We start from the raw sequence: 14,443 nt of genomic DNA on the forward strand, positions 1-14,443 counted from the left end.
AAGGCTGTATAAAGTCCACCATCTGTCTAAGGTTGCAAGCCTGAGCACTCTTACCCAGGAATAAATCTGGTTATATTTAGTGGGGTTGTACAAACCCAGCCATAGTCATGAATAAACATGCTTAGCCTGATCCCAAAACATGAAAAAACAGCAAGAGATTCCATCTTAAGCTTGTGTGCATACCCTGTAATACAGCAGTGGACAAGAATTAGATCAGGGTCTAAAAATAAATGCCAGGATGGTCAGCAGCATGTATTTGTTTTTATGTAGTTAAAACATTATTATCCCACCTGTGCTTCTAACAGTTTAATGGTAGCAAAGATGACAAATCCATACCATCTGTAATTTTCAATGTTCTTCTCAATAAGGTATTACACATTAAAAGGATTAATTAAACCTAAACTGATAACCATGTTGAGCAAATTTGGGAACAGCAGATTTGTGAGAAAGGTGATTGACAGTAGCACTGTCTGTGTGCTAGAGAAAGCACAAAGAGGTCAAATGAACAAGTAGTAAATCATCTATATCTTGCAGTCCAGAAGTTCAATATAGTGCAAATCCGTAGTGTGTCTAGACAAGGCTCCCCAACTGGTGTCTTCCAACTGGGTTGAATTACAACTGCTGGGTATATTGGCTGGGTGTTATAGTCCAACCACACACATTAGATGGCGAAGACTAATCTCAAACATCACTTTTGCTATGTTTCAGGCTTGCCTCTGACTTACAAAAACAATTTTTTCCTGTCTTCTACATATGTTAGTCCTCTCCAATAATTCAGGTATGGCTTTTTCCAGCCTTGGTTCAAACATTGCATTTACTTTCACCAGTCTGTTGAATAAACCACTATGAATTGCACACTGAACCATAAACCCGTGTGATGGTTGGGTTCATACATTGTGCTAATCCAATCCAAACCAAACCACATCATGATTATGTGTGATATGTGTATCTACTTAATTCAGGATTTATTTAAACAATTGTGATCCAGTGTGAGGTTCCAGTCTGCATAGCAGAAATGCTGTATGTCAAAGTTGGTGAACTGAATCCAGTGTGACCAGTAGGTCACATTATGTCATGGGCACGGCCTCAGAGAAGGGAAATTTTGCCCTTCCTTTAAAGCTCCATATCTACTCCATTGGACCATCTATCTTTCATTTGAAGAATACAATCGAAGGAATGAACTGCTTTCTCCTACCTCACACTGAGAAAGGACTAACTACTTTTCTGCAAAGATCTAAGATCCATTCTTTCCCTCCTCCCAAGGCAAAGAAAAGCTGCTTTTTATAGGAAACAGTTCCACCTCCCTAGCAAGTGATAATCGAGATTGTAGGCTAAACCATCTGGAGGGCATCAAGTCAGCTTCTTCAGCCAAGCAGCAGCAATGCATTTTCCATTTCTTAGGCTCAAATATTTTCCCTCATGTCCTACAAAATAATTTCTAAAGTGATTCCCATGCTAGGCTTCATCTCATCCTAAATAAAACCCAATACTGGACATCAGTGTCTTTATGGTCTGGGCTGCATTTCTGTCTGTTGCACACCCTAATGAAATCCAAATGACTTGAAGAAAGAGAGCCATACTGTAAGTCACTGAACAAATTAGGTTGGAAAAAACACAACATAATCTTTGGAAGGAAGTGGTTGTCCAGGGTGGAATCAGTTATGTCGGATATATGAAATCATGTTTTGTAGGTTGTTAATTACTTAACCAAAATGGGTCATGAATTTGGGGACTGCATCAGACCGAGAAGTTGCATGCATCCAATCCTCACAATGAACAGGAAAAAAGTGACATCCATGCTGCAGCAGATAGCTCAAAAAACTTGAAAAATAAAGCTAAAAGATCCTCATGTATCAATTAGTCTGCTGATTTAAATCCTGCCATTCTTCATGGAAACTAATGTTTCTTGTTGAGTCAAAACTTGTAAAATGTTTAGAAATTCTTAATGTTAATAGCAATTTGCCCCTCTGCCCCTGAGCTACAGTATGTAAGCTATGCACCTAGGCCTTAAGATAGAGGATTAGATTACCCAAGGGCAAAGAACTGATAAAGAACAACTTTTAGACATGCAAGAATAATTTAATGCTGGTTTTTGAATAGTGTTTGTAAATCTCCAAATGTTTTTCAGAGGAGGGCTCTTTATACACTGACTCAATCATTTGGCATTTACAAAGACATATACTAGCTCCTTCCCAACTATATAATTGCAGGCCAGATATGCTAAAATTCCTACAGTGCACTTCTTGTGCCATGTGGCATGGAGGAGGTTTTATCTAGACTTACGGCACAAGCTAATTTTCTCTTCTTTCAGCAGGAACTCCGATTGGACTTAAGATTTTGATGTAGCTTTTAGCTAATAAGCATTACTATGTCATATACAATGTTGCCAAAGTTGTTACTTTAGCTTTCAGAACTCAACAAATGATGGTCTCTATAGCATAAAAGTGAGGATCATCATTAGTATTCTTATTTATGTTATCTTATGAGAAATAAGTATATCTTATTTCTCATAAGATATATGATTATATTTCTTAATTTTTAGGTATACTAGAGAACCCTGTGACCCACTGGGACATCCTTTGAGAAAAAGGGAGTGCAGTCTGATGTGACCAGAAGAACATTAAATTTTAGGCTGACCATATTTTTTTTTATCCCAATATTGGATGGTCCCATGATCATCCAAGAAGAGTATATAGCATAAATAGAAAAATAATTGTAGTGGCAAACAAAGTTCAATAATACGTCAATATTTACTTACCTAGGCAGATAAACAGAATGACCATGGGCGGGCCAAAAAGCAGTGGGAGCAGGAACAACTTCCGACTTCCTGCTGGCTTCCCCGTTGACTTTGCTTGTGGGAAGCTGGCAGGGAGCATCAGAAATCACAATCATGTGACCATGGAGATGCTGCAACAGCCACAACTTTGTGAATAAAACTGGTATGAACATTGTGGACATTTCAATTCCACAGGAGTAATGGGTCCCAGATTTTTTACACATTCTTTAAGTTAGTGAATTTTAGGTACCTTGATTCAAAAATTGTTGTGGTATAATGCACCATTTGGGCTAACTTGAGGGGACAAACAAACAGAAAAGCACAATGAAAGTTTTAGTAGTATATAGATAGGTTTACAGCTACTCTGATGTTTTGTTTTTAAATAATTGTTTTTAAGTGTGCTGGCCTCAGGCCATAATAACATTGTTTGATTTTATTTTCCCCCTCCCTTTTTAGAAAGGTATCTAATTTGGGATAGCTTCTGTAATAAATTACTGAAAATATTTTATCTTTTGCAAAGATTTCTTTAAAAATTCTTCCAAAAGAAATCCTTCAGAAATGTGCTAGCATTCACATAAGCACAGATGTAATGGAAACTTTTTTTTTTGGTGCCTTCTAATCAGTTTTTGACTCCTGGTGAGTGCCTGGACAAGGTCCTGCAGATTTCTTGGCAAGGTTCTTTGGAAGTGGTTTGCCATTGCCTCCTTCCCAGGGCTCAGAGAGAGTGACTGGCCCAAGGGCACCCTTTGTGCCTCAGACAGGACTAGAACTCATGATCTCTCACTTCCTAGCCTGACACCTTAGCCACTGCACCACACTGGCTTGCAATGGAAACTAGTACACTTATCTACATAAGGACTATAGATCTGTGTATTTATCAATCAGTCAATTGTTTTATAATAACCAAATACATAGTGAAATTACTAATGCATGCTATATGTTGGCCCCCAAATTTAATGTTTATTTTACTCCTTGATTCCTTTTACTCCTTTACTCCTTTAGTGGCAAAAGACGATGAGGACGCCAAAGAACGCGCTGGTTGGATGTAATCAAAGCAGACACAGGCCAAAATATAAAGTAACCTAAAGAAGCTGAACGAGGTCGAAAATCATGGAGAGAGCTGGCTTATGGCATTGCCAAGGGTCAGATATGACTGAATGGATAATTCGATTCGATTACTCCTTGATAACAGTATATAAGGCCACATAGTATATTTTCAAAGTTTTTAAATAAACTATTTTGATCACTTTTAGCTCTGCCTTCAGAGTGAGTGCAGACATGTATGTCTTGGGCCTTCAACATATGTAACAGCAGTGAAAATGGAATGGGTATTCTGTCAGTAGCCTTATTTCCATCCATGTGATGTTTCAGACAGCAGGATGTGCATAAGTATGAGCTGGTTGCAACTTCTGAAAGCCAGACTGCAGACTGTGATTATTTGTATAAGCAAACCTAATACCTAAATACTGTAGGTCAAATATTAAACTATATTCTGATAGGTAAGATATGAATAAATGGGATATTCTTCACTCAAAATCATTTCATCAAAGCAAGTTAGCCACTTCCAGTACAATTTACATGAATGTTGTGTGCGTATTAAAAGAAATTTTACATCAACTGGATTATACTGGGAACGTTTCTCCATCACTGCGCCTTTAGCTTCTAATACTGTACTGAATAGTGTAAGACATTGTTCTCCAATCTCGTGTTTTAGCTGGGAATTTTAAGAATCAAACTCCAACAAAACTGGAGAGTACTGGTTTGGGGGAACTTAGGGCAACACGTGCCAAAATCCCTCTGCACTAATTTTTCACAATACTTCATTGTCTTTATTTTGCTGTATTAACTGCATTAAACCTAGAAATGCCTATTCAGCAAGGTTCCCGCCATATTCAGAAACCCTTGCTTTACTAGAGCTGAAGAGGAACAACAGGAGACCTGTATTCTGTCATCTACTTTTCTGGACCTTGAGCCCCTCAAAGGTCAATTCTTCTTTATGTGTGACACTATGCCCTTGATCTGTACAGATGATTAATATGGGAACAACTGCTTACAGTTGCCTGTTTGTTTTGGATGGTGACCTGTGGCACAGAAAACAAGACAGATGAACTGCAGGCCAGAAGTTCAAGCAGCAATGCAGAGAAAGGACTTTGAACTGGTATTAATCCTGAAGAAGCAAAGGCACTGTTACGTTATGCAAGTTATTCTTATGGCCCCTATTAATATCCATAATGGGGAAAAGGGTTCTTCTGATTTTTCATTTATTTGAAGCCTTTGTTCATTTATACAGTGTCTGGAGTCACACAATATACTAAGACATAAAGTGATTTGTTCGCTTTTGTTTAGGAGAGACTCATAATCTGATGCCCCTGAACTACATGGGGCCCCTGAGATTGATTCCAGTGATAGACTTGGTGATCTGAAAACCAACTATCTAGACCAGTGTTTCTTAAAGACTGGTGCTGGGGGTCCCCCCAGATGCTCTCAGGGGTCCATAAATCAACATTATTTACCAGATATTGAATATATTCGCAAAAATTTAAAACAATGTCACTCTTCTCATAATTTTTATTTGTTAAAAAAAAATATAGGGTTTTCCCATGAAAATATTTTAGTTAATATCTAATGGGCTTCATATTGTTATTTTTACATGATTCAATAAATAAATATTCTACAAATGTGTCAATTTTCATTTTTAATATGGTAAATATTGATAAATATAACCCATACAAACAAAACCTCTTTTGCTGTCCTCTGTAATTTTTAAAAGTGGGATGGGTCCCGAGGGTAAAAGGTTTAAGAAACACTGATCTAGAATATTATCTTGTGTTTAAAATGTGTTAAAGCAATTACGCTAGCTACAAAGGGAAGTGGGATTAGAAATCCATACTAAGGCAAATTTTTTTGCTAAGATTGGGTAGTTATCAAACATGCATTTCCTAACTATACCCAGAAAGCTCAACCTATAGCCTAATTCACACATCATGTGACTTCTTTACCCTTAGTTTACTATAATGTGTTGTTACTTGTAAAACCATTTATGTTATATGTAAACCAGCTCTTTATGACTGGATTCATACGTAACATTAAGTCATAACATGACTTGTGTGGTTTTGAATTAGCATAACTTGAAGTTGCAAACTCCTTTTTTCCTGGCCTCACTACAACTGCTTAAAAATAATGGGATGGTTTCCATGGCTTCTCTCCACTATAATGTGTTTTGATACTTTTGAAAACATACCATTAAAAAAAAAAGGAAAAATACCAAAGCCTTGGAAAAATCCTGCCCCCAACCCTATTACTTGGCTTCATTCATGTCTTTATATTATGTCTTACCCACAAAAAAGTTAAACGGGATTCCTAACGTTAGAAGATTGTTCATCTAACCTAGCACAAAGTCTTAGCTCATAGGTTAACATGTTATATGAACCATGTTACGTAATCTATATGGTGCAGATTAGAATTAGGATTTAGATATTGGTTCATATATTACTATGACAGTAATTCCAAATACATTCACTTGTAAATATTTTAAAGAAATCACTACTTTCAAATAAATGCAATTAGGATTGAGCTATCTGTGCTTTCAAAAAGGATGAAACTGAAAAGGACCGGGGAAAATTCACAAAATTAAGGATTTGGAGCTTCAAACATACATATGTAATGAAGACTGATTTCCAGAAGCACAAAAGAACTTCATCATTTCAGAACAAATCATTGTATTTTTTAAAAAAGAAAGGAAAAAAAAAGTTTTTTTCTGGTATCTTTTAAACATGAGGTTTTGCAAGAACAGAAGTTCAGTTATTTAAAAAAAGTTGAATGTTCAGGTCCTTGATTCTTTCTAAACTAGCTTTTCAAAAGTTTGGAGTAATTTCCAAATCAACATTATTTCTATAGAAAAATAAAAAAAAATATTCTATATCAGATGGGTTACTTCAAAGTAGGCTATATAAGTCTTATTTATCCAAATAAAGTTGCTTTACATTACTTTAATATGTTGCGCTGTAAATTTACTTATTGCCCAGTTACATATTACCAATCTATATACAATGACCAATTGCAATCAGGACAAATCCTGATTTACATAATCCCCACCACCCCCAGTGCAGCTTGAGATTTAACATATGCGTTAAAAATAGTTTTTATGGTTGTAGCAAATAAATAGCTCAACTCACTAATTTAACTAAATTAATTACCTGGAAGAAGAAAAGACTATGCAAAGTCCTTATCTTTTACACTTTATATTAGTAATGGACAACCTTTTGATGTGTAGGGTTTTAAATACTCACAGCTACCTTGTGTATTTGTTTCATTCTTACAGTAGAAATGAATAATATAAACTGAATAAATAATAAACCACATTTTGGCTAATTATTGGACAAACCCAGCCTTGGGGTGGAAAACTGAAGCTCTGATAGATTAAATGGCTTAACAGAGTGAAGGAAATCATAAATAGTTACAAGGAATAAATACACATTTAGCAGGTTTTACTTATGTAGAAAAGCACACCACCACTGGATGATCTTGGGCCAATCATTCTCTTTCAGCTCTAGGAAGAAGGTACTAGCAAAGCTACTTTTGAAAAAGGTTGCCAAGAAAACTGCATGGACCTGTCTATGTAGTCACCTGAATCAGGACTGACTCAAAGGAAAATAACATACATATATAGAAAACTATGTGTCTTCTCCTTAAAAGCAGCTTGTAAGTCAAATACAAATTTGAAATAGAACTGGTCCACACAATATGTGAAGCCATAATGTATTTTATTTAATTTAGGATTCATGTTTTGCATGAATCCCATTATTGTGCTTTATATGTCATGGCCTATGATTTACCCTAATGTGAATCACTCATTAAAATGTACAAAACCAATAACACTGTATTCAACAGAACATAGAACCCACAGTTCCCTGAAAGAGCTGTCATAATAGCATCAAACTGATTTTTTTTGTGTGGGGAAGAGGATGAAATAAGAAAGTTGCAGCATGTTCCATTAATATCAGCCCTTTGAGATAGATCAGGTCAAGAAACGATCTCCACAATACTAGAACTCTATTGATATAGAGTATAATAACAAACCTTTTTTTTAAGCCTTATGGTTTCCCTTTTCCTCCTTACCAAACAGAGTCAAGGCAGGGCAATCTTGAATTTCTTTCTCATGCTTTCCTGTTCCCTGGGCTAAGCTCGCTTATTTATTTATTTATTTATTTATTATTCAAATTTAATTACCGCCCATCTCCCACAAAAGAGGGACTCTGGGCGGTTTACAATAAAAGCACAACACCACTGGATGTTTTACTACCAGCTGTCACATATTTTCTTTGAGGCCTTCTAAAAGATTGGGTTCTGTTATGGATGATCTTTGCCATGTCCTGGATGGGGAAGGGCTTCTTTCCTGGTTCGTTCAGACTTCTCAATAGTCGTTACCATTAACTATGGTATCCTTCTGGCCACTGGCAGGGACTGGGGGTCAATGCTTTAGAGTGGTTCTGTTCCTTCCTTAGTGGATGATTCCATTTGGTGGTTGTGGGGGATGAGAGATCAGCCAGGCAGCTTCTCCTTTATGGAATGCTGTAAAGTTCACTCCCCTCTCCCCTACATTTTAATCCCTTCGTAAAGCTACTGGGGGGGGGGGTATCTGTTGGTTTGGGGCATATCAGTACATTGCTATCCCAGGCCATGAAGGAGATGTGGCAACATTTTGACCCAGTATCTGGAGGCTTTGAGAATCTGGATGAGATGACCCTAAGCAAGATAGAGTTACTATTGTCCATCATGGATTTCTGACATCTCCAGTGTTGCCTTGATGGGGTGGCACTGTCTTGAATGAGCCAGTTCACAACTTGAGGGTTCTCCTCTTGTCACCACTACTGCTATATTGACAGCTGCAACCCCGGCAGGGGTGGGGGTTGCCCAGTTTCAGCTGGTCCACCAGTTGGAGCTTTACCTGGAATATGAAGATCTTCCAGCAGTGACTTATATCCTCAGTACCACCAACTTGCACTACTGTGATGAGCTCTACTTGGGACTGCCCTTGAAAACTACCCAGAAGGTTCAATTAGTCCAGAATTCAGTAGCATCAGGCTGGTACACTCCAATATGAGCATGTTATACCTGTGCTCCAGGCCCTGCGTGGTTTCCTATTGGCTTCTGAATGTAATTCAAACTGTTGTTTTTGACCTTTAAAGCCCTAAAAGTCTTGGTTCCAAGGCGTATCCAAAGTATATCCAAGACTTCTTAAACCAGTCTTGAACCATGTAGATGTCCTGAGAGAATCTGCTGTTGGTCTCCCATTTTCATGAGGAAGACTCACACATGCTACTTCTCTGCTGTTGTGCCTGTCCAGTGGACTAACCTTTCCCTTGAGATATGATGAGCCTCCACTTTATTAGCATTTTATAAAATACTCACAATCAAGTTATTTAGAAAAAAGAAACTTGAATTGTGATTGCTGACATCTATTTATTTACTGTTTCTAAATTATTATTTAATTAAATAATACATCTATCTATTTTGTTATGTGTATTTTCAAATTTCAGTCTTATGTTATTAATATGATTGACTGTGTGCCATCAAGTCAGTGTCAACTCTTAGTGAGCACATGGACAGATTGTCTCCAGGATAATATTAATATTATACTTTGAACATGTTAATGAACTGAGTTTTCTGAGAGTCGTTTGTTTGCAGTAGGTAACAAATCTAATAAATAAATAAACAACCTCCAAAGGCAGATTCTTTCATTGTTGAACAGCCTACCCCTTTCCCTGCTTGCTAGGGAATTCTGGGAGTTGAAGTCCACACATCTTAAACTTACCAAGTTTGAAAAACACTGCTATGAACTATCAGGCACGATTTCACTATATGCTGAAAGCATATGGGAGTATAAATCCAATAAATTCAAAACCCTCCATAAACCCATTTGAAACTGCAAAACGAAGAAAAAAATCCCTACCCTATTTAAATTGATTTACCCATCTCTACCTCCCAACGCAGAGCCAGTATTCATTTAATGCCAACATAATGGGTTTTATTGACTTGCAAACGTGTTGCTTCATTTTACCAAGTTGATAACTGGTGGTAGGGGAAGTCGGTTCTAACTTTATTTACTGTTCGTAAATCTATAAACAAAAAGTATGTCCCTTTTTCCGGCTGACGTAGCAGTCTGAAGGTTAGCTGTCCACGATAAGCCTTATCAATGCAAAACAAACTTTAAACAAGTTTCTCACTGCCGGGTTATTCACCACTTTAAGAACACAACCTTTCGACGAACTTTACTACTCTAAGTCTTCTGGAGGAAGCAGGTGAGCGACGAGAGAGCTAAAAAAGCAGCATTGGATCGGGCAGAAGTTTAGATAGCAGTCATTAAGGTCAGAGAGTTGACCCCATAGGGGTCTTCCTTAGTGATGGTGAGCCTGGCGCATGCGCCCCGAAGGAGAGTAATTGGTAGGAACTGCTTGTGAGCCATGCCGACAGTCGGCGTGAAGCGGGATCTGCTTTTTCAAGCCCTGGGAAGGAGTTACAGTAAGGAAAAGAAGAGGGGCTTGTCGTGAGCGCGCCTTTTGGTCAGAAGGGGTGAGGGGAGCGGGGAAGAGGTGGTTATGTGACTGATATTCTGCACTAGGTCTGGGTCAGTTCGTTTTCAGGGTTGGTAGATTTGGAGCACAATGGAACCTCGATAAAGTTCTCTGAGCTCAGGGCCGAAAAGGTGTATTATCCTGCTCTGATTTGGTCCCTATCAGATGTGTTGGACTGCAGCCCCCACTGCTTTCAACCAAGCCCATTCCTGCTGCGGATGCTTGCCGCAGCAGGAATGTACTCCCGCACATTCAGCCTAAGTAGCAGGTTCGAGAAGAGACTAAGTGACAAATGGTGGAGGGAGGAGGGGGGCTTGTATTTTCCAGCAGGAAGCCAAACATAAAGAAAACAACCTTACTTATTGATTAATACGGATGATTAGCCAATGATAGCTGTGAAAGTGGAAGGATATTACATTGGTTGCTTATCAAAATTGCATCATTTCCTGTCACTTTCTGGCCACCTCTGAAATAGTTCTGAAGTGACATTTAACTAAATACCAAGATGAAATCAGTTATCTTTTTCAAAAAGATGGATTAATTCCAACTTACTGTAAATTTTAACATGTAACTGAACTTTTAAAAAGGTATTTCTTTGCAGCCGATGAAGAATTCGATGAACTCTGTTTTGAATTTGGTTTGGAACTTGATGAAATTGTAAGTATTTTTATGGCTACATTTACCACAGACTCACTGTAGATGTGATAGGCGTGGTGTAATGCAGTTGTCATTATATAAAGTTTTTTTCCCTCGTTCTTCAGGATTCCGTTTTGTAAAAAACCTTACTTAACAGTGAAAACATAGAGCAGTTCTAATTATGCTAGATATTACTTCTTTATTTTTCAATAATCTGTTGAGCTTTATAACCGCCCAGAGTTGCTCTCTGAATGAGATGGGTGGTGACTAAATTTGAGATTTATATAAATAAATAAGCACTGTCCATCCATGCCCCAAGAGATCACCAAGCTCTTAAAGTTTATGTTGGCATAGTCTTTCTGTCAGACTTACTCGGGTATTAATATGGCTTCAGTGATGGAAGGTATAAAATGTTATTTATTTATTTATTAGCTGAATGAAATGGTCATTGAATTGAATTAAAATATGGTGTTATTTCATTTGAATTATTCAAAAAAGCCCTCCAGAAAAGCTTAATCTTGATTTGTTTCCGAAAGACAACAAGACTGGCGCTAATTTAATTTCTGTGGGGAGGTTGTTCCATAAAATCAGAGCTGTGATGGATAAATATCTCCTGATATTGGCCCTTTTGATCTCATGGAAATGAGGAATCACAAGCAATTTGCTTAGGATCTTTATATCAGATTGACCAGTTCTAACTGCAGGAAGCAATCGAGATATCATGGCACCAAGACATACAGGGTTCTTATAAGTCAAAACTGCTGAACTTTTAAAACTCTGATTTGCTGGAGGCATTCATCTTGGAGGAGGTGTTTATAGTTTTTTTATGATGTTATGCTTTTTGTGTGTATTTTTATATTTTTACTCTATTTTAATCCACTCAGAGTCTATAAAAACTATAAATAATGAATAAATAGCTAAAACCAATGCTTGAAACTGCACTTGGAAACCGACTGGCAATTAGTGCAGAGCCTGTAACACAGGTGTAATGTACTTATGGCATGTAATGCTACTTAGTGAGCAAGCTGCTGCATTTTGTACCAATTGGAGTTTCCGGATTATTTTAAAGAAAGTGACATAAAGTGCATTGCAGAAGTCCATCTAGGCAGTGGTGAGAACATGAGTTACAATTGCAAGTTCCTCTCATTTTGGGTGGGGGTGCAGTTAGTATACCAGTCAGAGCTAGGCAGAAGATCTCCTGGCCTTAGGCTACATCTGCCCATCCAGAAATAGTTGTGAGTCTAGGAGGCCACCAAGTCACAGACATAGTCTTTCAGAGGCAGTGCAAGACTACCATCACATTGTCTGGACAGCCTGGGCTGACTACGCTCAGTTGGATATCATCAGAATATTGATGATACCACACCTTAGACCAAAGATAACCTCTTCCAGGAGGTTTTTATAAATATTAAAATGTAGGGGATAGAGAATTGAGCCCTCTGACATTCCTCAGGTAACAGACCATCAGGCCAATTTCTCCTCCACCACCATCACCAACTGAAATTGACTGCTGAGAAAGAACTGGAAACATTAATGAACAATGCCCCAACCCCCACAGGCAGTCCAGAAGGATACCATGGTCACTGGTAGCAAAAGTTGCGGAGAGGTCCAATAGAGCCAAAAAGATAATACACCCTTACAGGCTTCAACAAATCACCATAATCAATACAGTTATCTGGGGGAGATCAAATTGCTTATCTCTGTTTTAATGAATATTTTCTGGTATTGACCTTTTAAAAAAGGATCCTTTGATTATACAATTAGTACAATTCCAAATTTAACTTTACCTTGAAAAAATAGTTGTGATGCATGTGTGTAATGAGAAGTAATGCTAATGTTTAGCTTAGGGACAGCTTCAAACTGACTATCATTTTAGATGTTACACATTTACAGTTAGTACTATCTAGATTGGTTTATTTGGCCTTAAGCTGAATTTTAGGCATACTTACTTGGAGTAAAAAATACTGATACATCTTTTTTTAATCTTCAGAGGTTAATTTTGTTTACTTAAGTATAAGCTTGTTCATATATGAATGCATTTTAAGAAAAATAATCTTATTTCAAAGAACTTTGTATTTTTCAAAGTCCATGATCTGAAATCCCATATTCTGTTTTTACTGCCTTAATTATTTCTAACAACAGATTTAGAAGGTAGGCAGTTTCTCCTTCCCATCTGCAAACTCTCATGGACTTCACATCCTCTCAGAAGGATCAGGAAGCTCTCAAAAGCAAGATTTGTGGAGCTGTATGGGAGGAGTTAAGATTTATATTGCAGGAGTGGACTCATGCCACTTGACATTGAAGCGTGCCCATTATTTTTGTTCATTTGCTTGCTTTATAAAACTTTTTTTATTTCAGACTTCCGAGAAGGACATAATAAGCAAAGAAAAAGGTGATGGAGAAGCAGAGGGTGCATCAGAAACCATTCTGTATAAAATTGATGTTCCTGCTAATCGATATGACCTCCTTTGTTTGGAAGGCCTAGTGAGAGGTCTTCAGGTTTTTAAAGAGAGGTAATATGGCACCTGAGACTAATATTATTAAATGCTGTATTAGGCTTATAAGTAAGCACAGATGAAACATGTCAACTTCTGAGTAATTTTTATGTGTTTGGCAGTATAGATGTGCCTTTAACAACAAATCCTACCTAGTAACTGAAAGTTTACACAGGTTCTCCCCTTGTTCAGTGACCGTTCAAAGTTGCGATGGCACTGAACAAGTGGTACTTACAACCGGTCCTTGATGTTCCAGCTGTTGCAGTGCCCCATAGTCATGTGATAATGATTTGAGCGCTTGGCAACTTGATTGCACTTATGACAGTTGCAGTGCTCCACGGTCACATGATCGCCATTTGTGACCTTTCCTGCCAGCTTTTCACAAGCAAAGTCAATGGGGAAGCTGGCAGGGAAGGTTGCAAGTCACTCTGGTTAGTCTCCCTGGCTTTACTGCGCTCGTGCTGTGCCACATCATCTACCCCCCAGCCTTCCTGCGGTCGTGCTCCGCCATGCTATCCACTCCCCCAGATTTTATGCCCTCACACCACACTGTGCCATCCACCCCCTGGCCTTCCTGCACTCGTGCTCTGCCATCCCCCCCCCGTCATGCTCCGCCAAGCCATCTACTCCCCCAGACTTTCTGCGCTTGCATTGCACTGTGCCATCCACCCCCTGGCCTTCCTGCACTCATGCTGCACCATCCACCTCTGGCCTTCCTGCACTTGCCGATGGCCTGCGCTGGGGGTCCCAAGCTCTCCCCCAGCCTCCCCAACTCACATGCAGCCTGCCCCAGCCCTCCAAGGGCCTCCCTGCCCCACCACCCCTCCATGGCACCCTCACATTCCATACCTTGGACTCCTGCCTTCCTGCTTAATGACCTGCATGCCTTGGGGTTATCCCAGGACTGCTGGGATTTTCGTCACTAAGCGATGCAGTTATGTGACATCGCACTTTGCATCCAC

At 38.6% G+C, this 14,443-nt stretch overlaps 1 protein-coding gene across 1 annotated transcript in view; it reads left to right on the forward strand.

The window, feature by feature from the left end:
- The first annotated feature begins 10,202 nt into the window (after positions 1-10,202).
- The window catches only part of FARSB (phenylalanyl-tRNA synthetase subunit beta), a 40,190-nt gene continuing 35,949 nt past the window's right edge, over positions 10,203-14,443 (forward strand). Inside the window, exons 1-3 of the mRNA XM_063306699.1 lie at positions 10,203-10,297; positions 10,952-11,007; positions 13,345-13,499. Coding sequence (XP_063162769.1) covers positions 10,240-10,297; positions 10,952-11,007; positions 13,345-13,499 — 269 coding nt within the window. The 5' untranslated portion in view covers positions 10,203-10,239. The remainder of the gene's footprint in view (positions 10,298-10,951; positions 11,008-13,344; positions 13,500-14,443) is intronic.

Source organism: Candoia aspera, chromosome 6 (assembly GCF_035149785.1).
Source record: "Candoia aspera isolate rCanAsp1 chromosome 6, rCanAsp1.hap2, whole genome shotgun sequence".
Taxonomy (NCBI): Eukaryota; Metazoa; Chordata; class Lepidosauria; order Squamata; family Boidae; genus Candoia; species Candoia aspera.